Below are 18,381 nucleotides of genomic sequence, written 5' to 3'. Positions count from 1 at the left end.
GGACATCGGCTACCTGCCAGAATGCCCCAAAACCTGCCAGACCTGCCGAATCTGATCTAGACCGAGAACGAGTAGATCAACTTGTGGAACTTAATGCGCCTATAGCTGCAGTCAAGTCCAAAACAACCTTAGGCAGTTCCCCTGCTGGGGACAAATCCTCAAGAGGTAAAGGACTGAAAGAGGCCGAAGGGGCTAAATGAGGGGGCAAAGGAGGGTGAGGACGGGGGTCTTGAAGCTTGGTCCTAGTAATACGGAGGAGTGCCTCAAAAGCACGGCCCCAACTCGAGTTAAGGATGGCTACGCCACTAGCCCTTTACGTAGGTGGGTGGCTTCTAAGGGTGAGGTTAAAGCCCTAGTCTCCAGACTGTCTATTCATGGCCGTTATGATGCCCTGGTCCAACTGCCTGAGGCGATATCCCAACTTCCCCAATCTGATCTTGAGATTGCAAGGCTGGGCCTCGCTCAATCAGTAGGTAATGGTGGAATCTTTGGTGGGTCCCCCAATATACCTATTCAGGCTTCTTTATCTCCTACTCCAGCATCTGTGGATCAATCGAACTTTATAGCTGTGTTGCCAGGCCACAACATGAGATCCGATAATTATGAGGAACCCTCTTTATCTAAATTCTTGCAGGCCCTAACTACCCAGAGAGTGGAAGCGCAAGAATTTTATCTCCAAGCCACTGCCGACAACCGGGATATCAAACAGGCATTAACGGACGCCACTACTAAGGTCGCCTCACTCTCCTCAGACGTTTCTAATCTGCAGCAGAGGGTCATGACTGTGGAAAAATATAGCACCGCTACTGCAGGTTCTGTTAAAAACCAAGAGGCCCTGATAACGGCCTTATAGGTTAATGTCGAGGACATGGAAAATCGGCAGCGGCGCAACAATCTGAGGGTTTTCGGTGTTCCCGAGGGGATAGAAGGCTCGGACCCCAGGGCTTACTTAGTCAGTTTATTCCAGCAGGCGTTTCCAGATCTATCTGATTGGGATATGGATTCACAGGTCCAGCGGGCGCATCGGTTACCTCCCTCCACCCCACAACAGCTTCAAGGCAGGTCACTCCATCCAGGTCCTATATTGGTATATATAGGCAATGTTTTGCTTTGTTAAAGCGCTATATTTTAAAGCCTACCCCACTGCTCCTGTCAAATTGGACTCAATGTCTATATTCTGTAGGTCGGATCTCTGCAAGCCAACAATGGATTGACGGTGATAGACCCGCTCAAAACAGTATGCACACAAGTATTTTTGCAGGAACCCGCTCGATTGAAAGTATTTAAAGATGGGCAGTCGTACTTTTTCTACACAGAGATGGAGGCAAAGCAAGCTTTAACTCGAAGGGGGTCTAGCGGTTCAACCTAGTGTTGGGGGGGAGCTCTCGGATATCCGATGGGGGGGCTTCAACGGTGAATAGGAGTTTTTGAGGAGACATTCGTTCGGATTGTATGGACCTATTGGACATTTTCTTTATTGTTTTTCTTTTCTGAAATGAAACTCCCTTTGTTTTTCTACACGTGGTGGTTTATTGTGGTTAGAGGTTGTTTGAGGGGGACAGGGGTAAGGTGGTTGGGGGATTGGGAGCTCGGGTGGTTGCTCTCTGTAAGCTGTCATTCATCGAAAACAAGGGAGGGGGATGATTCTTTTCTGTTAGAACTGGGGAATGGGAATGGGTTTAGCTGGGCTGGGGTTGCTTCCACCAGAGGTTAACACCAAGCTCCTTTTCTGGCATGTATGTGGGGAAGGGTTGGTTGGGGGGGTAAATAGCCATGGTACAGTCGGAATTTTATATGTAGATGACACGTGGCAAAGGGACAGCGCAAAAGGGGGATGTAGCAGAGGGAAAATTAATCAATTTCTCAGTTCATCTGTTGGAACGTTGCGGGACTAAACCAAGCTAGGAAAGCGACGATTAGTGCGCAAGGAACTTTTGGCCTTTAAGCCACAGATGCTTGGCCTAACTGAAACTCACTTGGCCTATAAAGATAGATCCATGCTGAATCAATTAGGGTTTGATGTCTTAGTATGCACCTCCCAATCAGTCTCTAACCGGGGGGTTGCCTTGTTGAAGTCCAAGAATTTACATGTCTCAGTACTGCAGATCCCAAGGGGAGATGGGCAATAGCACAGCTGTTGATTTCCAGGCACACATTCACCATCTGTCTGGTTTATGGTCCGAATATCGATAACCCCGACATTTTTTACTTTTTAAGTACTGTACTATTGGGGTGGGACGAGGATTTGAATGCTATGGGGGATTTTAACTGTATTATCGATCAGAAGAGCAATACTACAAATAGAACTTGAGCAGTAATCGTCGAACTCATGCATATCCATCAACTTGACGATGTTTGGAGGACGCTCTACCCTGCGCTTCCAGGGTTCACGTTTTATTCTAATCCACATAAACAATATTCACGTATTTATATGATTTTTGCTAAGAGATCACTCTTGACAAGCGCACATATGGAAATCTGTCCCAAAGTAACATCTGATCAGAACCCCCTGGTGTTAACATTCTGGAAGCAGCAGAGCATAAGGGGTGCTCGTAGGCCTTTTTCATTTCCTAGGCACTTACTCAACAACCGGGTTGTATCGTACCCATCTCAGAGCAGCACTTGGTGAATATTTAGGTAATAATAAGGGTACTGCAGCGGCCCATGTAGTCTGTGACTGTATAGAAGCCTTTATTAGAGGGGCGACTCTGCAGTTTATTTTGGCCCAGAGCAGGCGTTCAGTCCAAGAGATGGAACAAAATCGTCATGATTATCTTGGATTAGAGTGACATGCACAGGCAGTTAAGGCCAGGGATGCGACTGAACGGATGATCTATTTACAGCTTTTAGAAAAATGGTCTATGTTGAAGAAGGCTTACGGAAAAAATAGCCGTTAATGTTAAGGTTTATAGCACTCATGCCAGCACATACATTCACTTTGACTATACAATAATCAATCTGTATATATGCAGGCCACGCTCCTTCATGCTTAACATCATGAGATTGGGCGATGATTCACCTTCATTAAGAATTAAGTGATTGCACATTCCCGTTTCAGTAAAATACAGCACGGAAAATCAAAACTCCAGCCAAAAATGTATAGGAAATTTTTTACAGCAGGCATGATGTTTAGCTTCTTTTCTTTGCATGTAACACAGCTTTTAGAATGGTTAGTTGGAGGAGGATTTGCAATACAGTGCATTTGGTTTAGTTAATGATTTGTCATTAAGCATGCATTCCAAGGAAAATAACGTTAGCTATTGAGAGGCTGCATAAATAGGCCTGCCTTTGTCTGTCACTGAACAGCATGCCTGGCAACTGGGTGCTTCTGGATGTGGACAGGGTTGCCTATCATTCTAGCAGTGGGTAATGTCCACAGACGTTTACATTTATCTATCAGGATATAGGACTAGTTTATCCCTCCCTAATGGAGACATGTTTATTTATTTATTTACTTGCTGTATTTGTAAAGTGCAACACTTATCCCCTTGGGGATGTCATGGCGCTGGAAACTGCCTATCAAGCCGAAGTCAGAAAAAGGCGATAAGTATGAAAAAAAGCCATGTTTTTAGCTTTTTCCTAAACCTAACGTAATTATCAGTGAGATGGGACTTATACTTTTACAAATTAAGCACTGGGCTGGTTGAAAGACCTTATAAGTAAGCATATTATACAAATAATTCTAGTAAATTTATAAGGTCTTGGGAAAGGCAAGACCCAAAAAACACATATCATACTAGTGAAAAATAAACATGTTGGGGAGCAAAATTATTGGTTTCTTAATCCTTTATCGAGCTTGATTCAGTAAGGGTGTATGGCGAAAAGTACAGTGATCAAATGTGACGTACACGGAGTATATTTATTTCAGTGTGTGCTGGCCTAATTCAGCCTCTCTAAGGGAGGTATTGTTTATTTTACTGTTTTACAGGGCTAGCTAATGAAAGAGGTCAATAAAACAGCACTTAGGAGTCTTTGGCGGACTACAACCGTGAATGCCATATTGGTGTTGTAGCGTATTTCCGAGCCCTGGAGCATGCAGATGAAGTACACCATACGGGAGCTATAGTTAAACAATCCTTCTTTTCTCAGCATACCCTTGCCCACTGCGCATTACATCCTCCTTTTCAGATAACCACACCTTGACACCTCCCAGCATATTATGCAGCTCCTGTCTAGAGCCCTCCCCAGAACCACAAGTCCTAGTGCGTATAACGCCAATGTGCTACAGCTGTATCCAGAGGCATTGGTGCATTAGGAGACTCACCTGAGGATGTAGTTCATGCAGACAATGCTGTTGGCGTGGAAGTTGCGACCACTGTAGATCACTGTAGCATCTGTCTGAATCCAGACATAGCCACCGTGCTTGGACAACATGCGGTACTGTGCAGTGGACATCTGGCCTTTGCTTAAGACTGTGGAAACAAAACATTTGAATATAGTTGTGTGAAAAAAAAATCACTTTGCCTCTCTCCTTTACAGTTTAACCTTATTTATTTATTTGGTTATTTATTTATTTATTGAGTCTTATATAGCACTGGCTAGACCCGGAGGTATCAGAGCGCTTTACATGAGGAAGAAACACTGTTTCAGAACATGGTTACAAAGTTACATCAGTTACTGGAGCTTGTTTACAGGAATTACATGAGTACAAAAGCATAGCATACACATGAGGAAAAAATAGGCACGGGGAGAGAAGAATAGAGGAGAGAGGGAAGGAATAGGGGAGGTAGAGGAGAATAATGGAGGGAAGAGGAGGGGGAGGGTATAGGAGGCACAGTAGGGTGACGAGGAAAAACAGATTCTGACGTCTGGCTGGGTAGGTGAGGGGTGAACCAGAGCCAAACTCCTCTATAGCTGCGCGGGACAGCGCCATCGGGACTTCATCATCTCTGTTCTTCACCATAATTGTGTTTAGGACTGTGTAGTAAGTTAGTGCTTGGTGAAACATGATGCTTCTGCCCACTCATGGCTGTGTGCTGCACATTCGATGTCTGCGTTTGATAAGGCAGGAGACTGCTGCCTGTGTGAAGAAGGACGAAGGACACTGCTGTGTGTGGGACAGAAGAATACATTCCTGACTGTACTGATTATGCAGTAGGCTCGTACCTGTTGGTGAGTGTCCTTGCCTCACCTTGTCATCTTTATTCCTTTCTTTGTGTGAGTATACTAGAAGGTCCGATTTGTGTGCCCCAGTTCAGGGAAGTCCTGCTTGTCTGTGGTTGACACCCATGTCAGTGCGGTGGTGTACTAGAAACTTTTCACTATGTTCCAGTGCACTAGACACTACTGCTTGTCAGTGAGTGTAAAGCATGCCCCTGAGTGTAAACAGCTGTACCGGAAAATGATGCCTGAACAAGATGTTGGAGTATGTGACTTCTGGTGCGTTGGTCAGGCTCTGCATACGTACGGTTTTGGTGGGATTTTCTTATAAGTTCTCCATCCAGGGCGTGGCAGTAGTCATACACTGAACGGCCTTGCAGCTCACTCTTGCTGTACCCAAGAAGTGCTTCCACCCTGAGGGACATATAGAGAGTAGATGACAAGAAAATGTATCGGTGAAACCTAAAGGGTTTGCAAGAGTCCAGGACCCAAAATCGCTGCATACATATACATCACTCCCTCCACCTTGTTCGCCCATCATGTCGTCATCAACACACCTGCTAACACTAGTTCACACCACTAGTGTGTGAGTGAGTGGATACACCAGCACAGTAGGTTTATTAGTCACACTGTTATGGTGCTGCCAAAATAGCGATACTAATCAAGTAGTCAATACACTTGGGGGTTTAGGTGCAAGCCTCTTACAGGTAGGGAGTGAAGTCTCACCTCTCATCGCAGTGTGTGAATTTCAAGTCAAGGGTGTGTCGGCTCAAGAAGGTGTCAGCAACCAGGGGTTCTTCTGGCTCACCGGGGAAACAGATCGGCTCACACAAAAGCACCAGGCATCCCCCAGGGTCTCCTGTCATGTTGGAGAGTGGCTTAGACTGTCCTCTGCAGTGCAATACCTGCCAAAGAGTCAACAAATTGTAGAAGTGTGATAACTGGATTTAAGCTACTTGACTCGCTTGGGCAACTCTACACTGGGAGGTCTAACGCATAAAGTCAATTTATTATGTTAAGTCAAGCAATAAATGTAATTTGTATAGTTTTATATTGTTATTCCGTGTTAGTTTGTTTAGCACATAATTGCAAAGATTTTTGGTGCTGTTGAGATTGGCATAACCAATGAGAACTAAAAAAAGGCTTAAAATATGAAAGACAGACTCAACACCAATACTACCTATTAACAAGCATTGCCAAAGCAAATAGGTTTGTGTTGGCAGACAGACTTTAGGCTTCGTCAATTCCTTTTTTTTGTTTTTTCAAGGTTTTTGTAAAAATGTTATTTTTCAGGAAATGCCAGGCCCTTCACAATATAAATGATAAAAGGATGTAGCTTTACGGCTAGTGCGGTCAACCTCGAAGCTGGGGAACCAGGTTCGAGTCTCGGCAATGACGCTCAACATCCTGTGATTCTGGGCAAATCACTTAGGGGCATATGTATCAAGTTCCGTTTTTGCAATTCTCAAATAGCGATTTTTAGGGAATCGCTATTTGAGAATTGCAAAACGGGATGCAATAAAAAATTTGCAAATGTTTTGCGATTCCTTGGCATTCCTTAATTGCGATTAGCAAATTGCTAATCGCAATTAAGGAAAACCTTCCCATTCATTCCTATGGGCTAGGAGGCCCATAGGAATGAATGGGAAGACATTCTCATTTTGCGATTCGCAATTTGAGAATCGCAAAATGAGTATGCAATTTCAAGGGTGCTAGGGTGTCAAAAGGACACCCTGTTGCACCCCTGAAATATGTATGTATGCACATGTGGGGCACAGACATGCCCTAAGGGCATGTCTGTGCGTCACATGGCACTTTGAAAAATGCCAAAAAGTGCATTTTTCTATGAAATCGCAAATTAACACCAACTTGAAGTTGGTGGTAATTTGCGATTTCTTACGGCCAAATTGCAATTTTTCTAGGCTCATACATTGCATTTAAGGAATCGCAATTTGCGATTTCTTAAATGCAATCACAAAATTGAGAATCGCAAATGTTGTGAATCTCTAATTTGCGATGTCCTTTTGGGATGATACATCCCAAAAGGCCTTTTCCCGTTCGCAAACGGTCCGATTCTGAGAATCAGCCCGTTTGCGAACGGGAAAAGGGTTTGATACATATGCCCCTTAATCTCCCCGTGCCTAACAAAAATAAATGTGTCCATCTGTAACGAAACTTGTGCTTATGTAAAGCGCTCTGATGCCCGATTTCTCGGGTCTAGTTCGCGCTATATAAAACTAATAAATAAACAGTGGCTAGAAAGAAAATACATATTTTTTGGCCTCATATAGCACACTTTTTTATAATAGTCCCTGGTACTGAAGGGAACTACTTTGAGTGGATGAACGATTTGGGGAGATTTCAGAATGTTGTAATTTACAGTGAAGTTATCAAATGGCGGAATGCTATGTTCTAAAGTTGGAATGTGCGGGGTGGAATGCTAAACGGCCGTTCAGGTTTCCAAGGTTGGCAGTTGTGAGCCAACTTTGGGACACGGCTGGTCGTGTTGCTTGTCACAAACCTGAAGTGGGATGATATATTGCCCCATGCTGTAGTGGGAGAAAGAAAAATGTGCATCACACAACCAAAAACCCAATAGGTGAAGAGGGCTGTCTGAAAGTACATTATATATAATTTTAGTAAAACCAAATGTTTTCTTCACTACGGAAACAAAGGGGAGAGAGTTCCATTGTTTCATAAAGGTCTAAATCACTGCATACAAATGACATGCAATAAAATAATCAGTCTGCAATGGCTGATTAGTCATTTAGCAAATTAGGTTGGTAAGCTGTTCCAATGAGCAACACCTTTTACCTATTTGAAGAATAAAATTCCCAGCCAACTTGGTCAGCTATGTCACCTCAGCATTTTTTGTACGTTGTGCTGCCTTTTTGAGTAATGGCACCAGTTGGTGTCTCAGGGACCTTTCAACAGGGCTGGAATGGCCGTACCGGGCATTGGGAGTTTGCAATTGTGGGGACCGATTTAGTTAGTCGAGGCTGGTTTTGCAGCAGTATCAGACCCCAGTAACAAAAGCAGCAAGCAAACGTTTCCAGCCTCCGGGTGCCAGACAGTGCTTGCCCAGGGTATGTTTGAGAAAATTGCCTGGGCTGCTTTGGGTTCCCAGTCTGGCCCTGCCTATCAAACTGCAAATGTGTGCTAGGGTCTCCCTTTTTGGTGCACCATCAGGACGGAGATGCAAAATTGGTCTCCACATCCAGTAGTCACTACTCCCCATTGCACATGCCCTGGCTGGTGCATCATATTTCTAGTTCTTGAGGCACATGGTTCCTTCTAGGGAAGCTTCATACAGGCCTTTCTGCTTAAATGAGGCCCTGATTTACTAAACTTTGATGCATCGTAGAACTGGAAGTTGCTGCGTTGCATGGTATCAAACGAAGGCAACAGAAATGCGCCATATCTGCACTCTTGTAGGGGTGGTGCACTTTTGGCTGCCTTGTGCCAACGCAGGCTCCCTTGCATCACAACACAAGAGTGTTTCCATTGTGGTCAGTGTCGTTTTTGTTCAAGAAGGGATACCTTCCTGCACAAAAACTATTCTTAGAGACTTACTCCTATTTCAATGTGTGCTGCATAATGCTTTGTGAACACTACTCATGCATCTGTTGTTAGGGTTACTGGTAGCGGTTAATGAAAGTGTATTTTTTCAAGATTTCGGGTTCCAAGATAGATGATGGATTCTGTCCACAGAGGAATATGCCAACCCCACCAATTCCCACTCCTTCCTTGGCTGTACTTCGTTTCCCCAGGCTTTCAGTAGGGAAAACCTGGGGTATCTCACCAAAGCAGCCCCATGTCACCTGAATGTTGGTAGTGACCCCTGCATTACATTCTGTAGAGTAAATTCCCTGACTTGTCAGACTGCCCTCATTGTCCGTAGTGGCTGATTCTGGAAAATGCTTTGACTGTGATAGGCAGGGCAGCGTGGTCACATTGCTAGAACCTGGCTGTGTAAACTAGAGCTCCCTTGAACCTGGGAGTACACCTTCTGGGCCTCGTCTCTTGTGGTACTTGCTTGGTGTTTGTGCTTTCTGAGTGTAGAAATGAGTGTTGGCTGTTTCTTCCTTGCTAGGTCAGAAGCCTGAAGGCCCTGCTTAAACTTTCCTAGCCTGCCCTGCAGGTGTTGCTGACCTTGTCTGAGTGGGATCCCCCAAGCAGTACCCGAAGTTCACAGGTGAGGCACAGCACTGTGGTGCCCTCTCTGTCCCTCTCCAGAGACGAGGAAAGGGCTCCCCACAAAACCCACGGCTACAGGTGTATGTGAGCTGTGTGCTAACGACGTCTGTTTCAGCAAGAGGAGAAGTCTTACTTGCTGCACAGTCTATCTTTCCCCGACTTATGATCTCATCATCATCGAAATACTTTATTCGGTATTTTACAACCATAAAAGTACACAACAAATCAAACATACATACATACTACAAAGTTCAAGAAAAGAGCGCCATAAGCCTTATAAAACACGTCGCAGTTTCAAAGCAGACAAAGGCTTATAAAAAAGTAAACAGTCCATTGTGAAATACCGAAGAAAGTATTTCGATGATGATGACATGATCTCACGCGTTACCCATACGGTTTCCATGGTTACTGAGGTGTTGTCCTGTCAAAGAGGAAATAAAGGAACATAGCAATGTGCTTCAGAGTTTTGGGTAACTGGGTTGCCCGTGTCTGGAGTATTTTCAGCAGTAATGACAGACGATGGAAGATCTTGTGAGAAACCTTCATTAAGGGAGCTAAAATCACTTATAGAGATATCATATGAGCCATATGTTTCCAAGTTAAATCGTTATCGCATGATTTCTTTCAGTGAGCTTGAATGTCTACAGATATTTGTTTGGCCATAGCTTTCTTTTTGAAGAGTTTATTCACCTGCAATTTCTCCCCTGAGCGCAATATCGCCAAAAAGTTTGGATTGAAGGGAACAAACAGGAAATTTAATTAATCGAAAACGAATCAAGAGTGCTAGGCTTTGCACGGTAGGACTGCTGCGCATGCGCATCTGGCATTCTTTTTTAACAATAGTTATAACCATATTTAACATCTTTAGCATAACAAACTATTAACAATTCTCTCTGCATAAAGTGCTAAATTATGAATGTCTATTATATTTGCCCAGCACAGCATTCATCCTAGGAAGGTTTCCCTACGCTTCAAGTTAAATCTATGATAGGTATCCAAGCACCTTATTTGCATGCATTTGAAAATTTTAAATAGCGCAAGGAGAAAGTTATTATAGTGATGGGTAGTTTAATGATTGAAGGAGTGGGGTTGTCAGAGGTTCCAATCAAAAATCATGGTTGTAGTAGTTAGTGGTAGTTATTATATGATTACCGCGGGTGCACGTGTTATAGTTTCACCTTTGATGCTAAAATAGATAAACTTAAATTAATTTTTGTAATATTGGTGAAGGAGTAAGTCCTGGCCAGTGGCTGGGTAATGCTCAAACTACAATTCTAGTAGGGCCTAGGGCGATTATACACAGTTATCCATAGCAATATTTTCAGCCAATAGACAAGCCCATGTAAATGCTTTGCTTGAATATTTGTAGTGACTAGCAAATTGTAGAAAATACTAGCCCACTACTAGACAACGGTATGGTGGTGTAGGTAAGAACCTTTGAGTCCTGACAGACAAAGAGGGCTGCTTTCCATTGGCCGGTAAGTGCCATGTGTAGACTGCTCCCCTGGTAAAGAGCAGCAGTTCAAGACACCTGGGCTGTCACAGTGTGTCTAAGCAACTGGAAAGGTGACAGCGTTAAGGAAAGGGCTCATTCCGCGCCCAATCGCCTAGCAAGGCGACCCTGGACGTTCGCAAATGCCATGGGCATAAAATAGATGTGCAGGCATTTACAATATGCATCATCTAAGACTACCTTTTTCGGCTACCGTGGAGGTGGTTGGAATGAGATCAAGATGTAGAATTCATGGCGTAAACACTGAGGGTCAGATTTTCAAGCCCCTTGCACCACTTTTGCGTCCTTTCTAACATGGGAAAAATGACGCAAAAGTGGCGCAAGGGGCTTGTACATCTGTCCCAGAAAACCTTTGATATGGCGCTATAGTGCTGAGGAGGAGGTTTTGTACTGACCGGGAGAAAAGTGGGTGGGTATCTTTGGCGTGATTCCTTGCTTAAAGAAAAATCATGAGCTCAACTGGCGAACTTGGTAAATCATATAATAATAGAGTAATGGGTTTGGACATCTGTGTTGAAGAGCTGTATCTCTCAACTCCCTTCTGTTTTAGCCATTACTATAATTGACAGTAGCTTTGAACATACTCAGAGCTTTTCCACGACTTTGTAGCCTTTAAAAACCAAAGTTGGACTTAGACCTAAAGCAACCCTGGAAATTCTATAAAAAACCAGCCTGCTACTGTGCTCAGTTGGATAAGGGCCTCTCCGAGGTGAATGGGAGTTCGCCACACTAAACAATATATAGTTTTAAAATAGATATATGTAATGATCGCAATAATATTGCTACTCTACTGCACCAATCCATGTATTTGTGTGCCTATAAAATTAAATTGTGTGATATGGTAAAATAGTTGTATGGAGATACATAGGAGTGGGAGCCCACTGATGAACCTTGTAGCTATTTATATAGTTTTGAATTTGGCGTTGCGTGTGGTAGGGAAAGAGGAAGTTAAGATGTCTGACAGTGTGACGCTGAAACTGGATATATTATTGCTCATTCAAAACTATGACTGAACGGGGCGTGGCTTGCGCGCCGCTGCGAGATGGCGGATCGCGCTTGAGCTCCGTGACGAGCGAGGGCCGCCGGAGGCTTTTCTTTTCTACTGCTTCGAAGTGCCCCATTGCTGCCAAAATGTGGCTTCATGCTTCTGAGGATGTCGTGTGCTGCCTGAGAGTCGTTCCTGCGCTCTGAAACTGCCGGTGACTGTATTTATGCCGTTTATGGTGGAGCTCGGTGTTTTTACGAGCGGCCGCCATTTTGTTTTTCTTCACTGACGGAGATGTTTGTTTTTCCACTTCACGACGACGTTTTTTCTTCGAACTGGTCAGGAATGGTGGCAAACATGTGCTGGTGACTTTTTTCCTTACTTATAAAGTGTATATTGGATTTTTTTTTTTTTTCCTTTCCTCATTTACTTTGCTGCCTATGGTGAGAGCAGTTTGGATTTTATTTTACTATACCTCTCTTCAGAGCGCCTCCAATACCTTTGTATGGCGCTTCCATGATTTATGATACCCTGCTTCTTGGTTTTTTTAGTTTCAGATGACGTATTTTTGCTACCTGCAGGGCATGGTATTTTTGTGATGTGAATTCTCTCCTCTGTCATGTAAGCCCGCCATTATTATTATCCTGGATTGGTTGCTGATCGTGCGCTCTCTACTTTTTGCGCATTTCTATTTTACATATTGTGTATACTAGTTTCCTCTGGCTTTTTTCTTCCCTTCATTTCTCTGAGGGGGGGTACTTTGCTCCCGCTGTGACTGTGGGCTCTCTGGCTGCGAATATGGGCTTGTCACCAAATTCTAAAGACGCCAAAGATAATAAAGCCTCTCTTAAGAGGTCCAAACAAGTGTCTCCTACACCGGAGGCTGCTCAAAAAGACACAAATTCCACTCTTGAGACTATTCTGACGCGCCTTAATGATGTTCATGCAATTGCGCAGTCTACCAAGACTAACACAGATTTGTTGCAAGTGGAGGTGTCAGCCATCAGGAATGATCTCAAGGCTCTGTCCCTTCGTGTTTCAGCCACAGAAACACGTATTAGTGGTGCAGAAGATACTATACAAAAACAATCTAGGTCTCTTTGCCAGTTTGAGCGCTCAATGGCGGCATTGCGGAGGGATCTCACGGATCAAGAAGATCGTAATCGCAGATCTAATCTGCGCATTTTTGGTCTTCCAGAGGAAGTTGAGAAAGATGCACCTTCTATGATTGATTTCTTATATAAATGGGTTCCTTCTACGCTGCAAATTTCATTCCAAAGAGACTTTGAGTTGGAACGGGCACACCGAGTTCCCACCTTTCGCTCTAAATCAGCCACGCAACCAAGAGCGATAATTTTTAAGCCACTGCGCCATCATCATACGGAGCAAATTCTGGCTCATATGCGCAAGGTTAAAGTTGTCTCATGGAATGGCCATCGCATTTCAATTTCTCAGGACTTTGCCAGAGACACGGTAATAAGGAGGAAAGGCTTTCTTAATCTCCGGAAGCGTCTCTCTGAGATGAATATCCCCTTCTCTTTTTCTGGTCCTTCAAAATTCCGCATTACCTTCAAAGGTCGTTCCAGAATCTTCGATGAACCTGCTGATTTGGCTTCGTTTTTGGATAATCAGATGGAGTTTCAGATGGAGTTGCAGATGGATCTTCAAATGGAAGCCTCACGGGATCCTGGTTCCTCTGGCACCTGATGTGGTTTCATATAACTGCATTGTGTTTTCTCTTTTCCAGATCTATTAAGTTTGTCTTTTTTAGATCTGCGTGGTGGTCTTATTGCCCACTGTTGTTGGTGTGCGTTTGTTGTTTTTTTCGTGCGTGCCTTTGTAAGTTATGTGATGGGCTGTGTTTCTTTTCTCCTTTTCCTTATCTGTTCTACCTTCATATCTTTATGTTGTAGTGAACTACTATCTCTGATATATTTATTTTTTGTATTTTCTAATCTTTCTTGGTATTGTTTTCTTTATAGGGTGTCCTCTCTCTTGCTCGTTGTTTTTCTTTTTTGTGCTTATCAATCTTTTTCTTCCTTTCTTGCTTTTTGTCCATGGCAGGTTCCGGATCTTTTTTACCTCACTTTATGACTTCTTTTATTTCCTTAGAATTTTTGTGTGTGACTTGGTCTTGTCTCTGTTTTTTGTTCTTCCTTTCTTACTGACCCCAATTAATGTTACTTCCATTGCCGTACTTTTATTTGGTCTTTTCGAGTGTTGTTTTTCTCTTGTTGTTTTGTCTCTATGGAGTACGCCTTTGATTATTATCTGTATTATTTTCTGGATTGGTTACATAAATTGCTCATAGACATTTATTAATTGCTATATACAGAGTTAATTTTAATTTCTGTACAGTTAATTGTTATATCTATTTTATTGTTATATCATTGATTGGTTTGTTTACTTATTATTCTTAACTGCCTCTCTTTACTAGCTCTAAATTACTATATTTATATTGCACTTTATATTCTCATGTGTTTTTACTTCTATGGTTATATATGTACGATATTCTTACTTCTTTAAATTAAATTAGTATAACAAGTTTATATATTTGTGGACAGTTAACTAGATGCCTATCTTTTGATATACATTTTTAAAGACTATTTATCTTCCATAGGGCTTCATTGATTATTTTTTATGGATTGGTTACATAGATTGCCTCATAGACGCTTATTAATTGCTATAAATAGAGTTAATTCTACTTTCTGTATAGCTAATTTTTATATCTATTTTATGGTTATATCATTGATTGTTTTGTTTTCTTATTTTTATTAACTGCCTTTCTCTACTAGTTCTAAGTTAATATATTTATATTGCACTTTTAGTCTCATGTTTTTTACTTCTATAGTTATATATTTACGATACTCATGCCTCTTTGACTTGCATTAGTATAATAAGTTTATATATTTGTGGATAGTCAATTAGATGTCTATCTTTAGATTTTACATATTTAAATATATTCTGGTTTCTTCTATTTATCTGCCATAGGGCTTTATTGAGTGTTATAACGGTTCAGCTATTTTATGCCTCTATCTATTATGTCTCATTTATTCTCTTCATATTTTATCTTATAGTCTTCTTTGGAAATATATTTCTTTCTCTTTTTTCTCTACGGCTCTTCATGGTGTCTGCTTTGGTTTCACTCTACCTAATATTAGAGATAGTTATTGGCTTATTTTTCCTCATTTCTCCATTTGTAGCATTAGCTATCTTTCTCTCTTCTACTTTCTCCATTCCTTTATGATATACTTTTACATGTTACCTTTTTATCAATTTGGCATGTACATGTCTCCTTTATAGTCTTACATGATGAATTGTTTTTGAATATTACAATTAATTCTAGTTCATATTTCAGATATTTCTTTTTTCTTAATTAAGTATAATCGGTTATGTTTTGTATTGGGGCCCTTTATGCTGATTGTATTTATTCCTCGTGATGGTCCCCTTGCTCATCTTTCCATGTTCCCCCTGGTATGAATTTGGTCTCTTTCAGACCTTCCTTGTTGGTTCTTCTTTTTCTTCTTCTTTACACTTTCCTTCTTTCTTTTTCCTCTTCTTTCTCCTTTTTTCTTCGGATTTCCTCCTTGGATTCTCCCTGTTTCGTGTTGTTGTCTAGTGTGTGGAGGTGCCTTTTTATGGTCACTGTATATCCTATATTATATATGGTGCATCATTTTTCCCTATTATTGGTTCTATGACTGGATTGAATATACTTTCCCTTAATGTGAAAGGGTTAAATCACCCAGTAAAAAGGTCAAAGATATTAGACTACTGCAAATCTCTTTCTTCGGATCTAGTCCTTTTTCAAGAGACGAAGGTCTCCGCCAGAGAGGCGCTATTTTTGAAGAAAGAATGGGTTTCTGATGTTGCTTGTTCAGATGCTTGTGGCAAAAGAAATGTGGTAATTACCTTAGTTTCTAAACATTCTGGTTTGTCTATTGTTTCCTCTGAACAGGATACAGAGGGACGTTGGTTACTATCTAAGTTGTCTGATGGTAATGTTGATCTCTTTGTCATGAATATTTATGCCCCTAACAAGGATGATCCGTCTTTTTGGAAAGCAATCACCAAAAAGCTAAATCTCACACCTCATTCTGGTAATCTTATTGTAGGTGGAGACTTTAATTTACCAATGGATCCCATCCTAGATAGGAATTCTGCCTTTAATTTTCGTCCCCCTAATTCACATAAACAAATGATTAATATGTGCTCTCTTATTCATCTTCAGGATGTCTGGCGTCTTCATAATCCCACTGGCAGTGATTTTTCCTTTTTTTCTTCCCCCCATTCGTCTTTTTCACGCATTGATTATCTTTTGGTTCACTCCTATCTTGTTCAATCTTCCTCATCTCCGCTTATTCATCCTATTTTAATTTCAGATCATGCCGCGGTGACTTTCACACTTTTGACTTTTGCCCCTAGAGCGAGATCTCGGTCTTGGAGATTAAACACAGAAATCTTACATGATGATTCCCAGGTTCGAGAGTTTTCCAATGATATTGAGACGTTTTTCCTTGAGAATGTTGGTTCAGTCGATTCCCCTGTTGTTCTCTGGGACTCTTTTAAATGTACTTTCCGTGGTCAGGTCATCAAATGTATGTCAAGGAGAAACGCTGCCATTAGAAAGGAACTCACGGATTTAGCAGCTGAGATAAAAAGTCAGGAATCTCTTTTTCGACAATCTAAAGATAAATCTTGTCTACAGTCTATTAAGAATTTAAAATATACATACAATACTATAGTCACTAAGAGAGCTCATATAGGTCTTCAGGCTCAGAAATCTAAGAAGTTGTTGTTAAAAAATCGTGCTGGCAAGATGCTTGCGGCTACATTAAAGTTCCAGGAATCTTCTTATAAATCTTCCCAAATCTCTTCTATTAATGACCATCTGGGTAAGAAAAAATTTCAGTCTGAAGAAATTCTTAAGGTCTTTCGAGATTTTTATAATAATTTATATACCCCCTCTACTCAATCTTCTTTTGAACAATGCCAGGAGTTCTTAATGACAGTTCCTGTGAAAACTGTATCGGAGGAAGATAATAACTCTTTGAATGGCCCGATTACCTCTGACGAAATTATTTCTGCGATTAAAGCTACTCGCTCCGGTAAAGCTCCAGGTCCTGATGGATATCCTATTTTGTTTTATAAAACCTTTCTGTCTGTGATTGTGCCGCAACTTCAATCCGTCTTTGATGCGTTTATTAAAGATGGTTCCGTGTCTGGTTCTGCTGCTGATGCTACTATTGTAGTAATCCCCAAAGAAGGAAAAGATCATTCGGACCCCAAAAATTTTCGCCCTATTTCTCTTCTTAATATGGAAGCTAAGATTTTTGCTAAAATCTTGGCTAAACGTTTAGAATCCTTTATTCCTCATTTGGTTCATCCTTCCCAAACAGGTTTTGTTAAGGGTCGTCTTGCGCGTGATAATATCCGTACTTTTTGTCACATTCTCGGTTCAGCCAAGCGATCCAATCTTCCGGCGGCGGCCTTGGCCCTTGATGCTGAAAAGGCCTTTGATAAGGTCTCTTGGCCTTTTCTACGAGCTGTTTTATGTGCACATAATCTTGGTGATTCTTTTATCCGTATGGTTATGTCTCTTTATTCCCGACCCAGAGCTAACATACGAGTAAATGGAGCTACGTCGTCCTTTTTTAACCTTCGCCAGGGTACTAGGCAAGGATGTCCCTTGTCTCCTCTTTTATTTTTGTTATCCATTAATCCTCTTCTCAGAATGATTGACTTACATCCAGACATTAAGGGTTTCTCTTTTGGGTCTCATCAGATAAAAACAGCTGCTTATGCGGATGATGTTCTTATTTTTTCTGACGATATTGCACTGGCCATTCCTGCTATCTCTGATACGATTTCTCTTTTCTCAAGGGTTTCAGGATATACCCTGAACAAAGATAAGACAGAGATGTTCCCCTTAAATGCGTACTGTTTCTGTTCTCATATGGGTTCGGCGGGTTTTAAGTGGCAATCTAAACAACTAAAATATCTGGGTATTTATTTTTGTTCCACCCTTTATGCTACGGCTACTTATAATGAATCTCAAACTATTCTTAAGGTGCTACGTCTTTTAGAAACTTGGTCTCCGAAGCATATTTCCTGGTGGGGTCGATTGCAGACTCTTAAAATGATGATAACACCTATTGTTAATTTTGTTTCCTCTATGCTGCTGGTTAAGCTCTCTGATTCCTTCTTTCACGAATTTGATTTACTCACCTCCAAATTTCTATGGAATGACAAAAGGGCTAGAATTGCTTATAAATTCTTACGGAAATCTTACGATATCGGTGGCTGTAATCTTCCTGATTGGGAGAAATATCAAACTGCCTTTCTGGCGTCTCAGGGTGCTCTCTGGTTTTCTTCTCCCTCTACTCATGTTCCATCTTGGTTGCTAATAGAACAAGAATTAGCCTCCCCTCTGCCGACTGCCTCTTTTTTATCCACGAATACCCTTTCTATTCCATTTTCTCGATCTATTATTTTAGACACTATTGCTGCAGTTCGCAAGGTGGATAAGAAAGTGGCAATTCCACTGCATAAAACTAGATGGTCGTCTATTTGGCGGAATTCTAAA

At 41.7% G+C, this 18,381-nt stretch overlaps 1 protein-coding gene across 2 annotated transcripts in view; it reads right to left on the bottom strand.

Annotated features, from left to right (window-relative positions):
• The window catches only part of LOC146798232 (endothelial PAS domain-containing protein 1-like), a 522,541-nt gene that overhangs the window by 253,235 nt on the left and 250,925 nt on the right, over positions 1-18,381 (bottom strand). For both annotated transcript variants that reach the window (XM_085625511.1, XM_085625512.1), the window contains exons 6-8: positions 5,827-6,005; positions 5,408-5,514; positions 4,265-4,412 (exon numbers count right to left, since the gene is read on the bottom strand). In XM_085625511.1, coding sequence (XP_085481637.1) covers positions 4,265-4,412; positions 5,408-5,514; positions 5,827-6,005 — 434 coding nt within the window. The remainder of the gene's footprint in view (positions 1-4,264; positions 4,413-5,407; positions 5,515-5,826; positions 6,006-18,381) is intronic.

The sequence above is a fragment of the Triturus cristatus genome, chromosome 9 (genome assembly GCF_964204655.1).
Source record: "Triturus cristatus chromosome 9, aTriCri1.1, whole genome shotgun sequence".
In the NCBI taxonomy this organism is placed as follows: Eukaryota; Metazoa; Chordata; class Amphibia; order Caudata; family Salamandridae; genus Triturus; species Triturus cristatus.
Note: the sequence above shows the minus strand (reverse complement) of the source record. Positions and strands in the feature narration are given on the sequence as shown.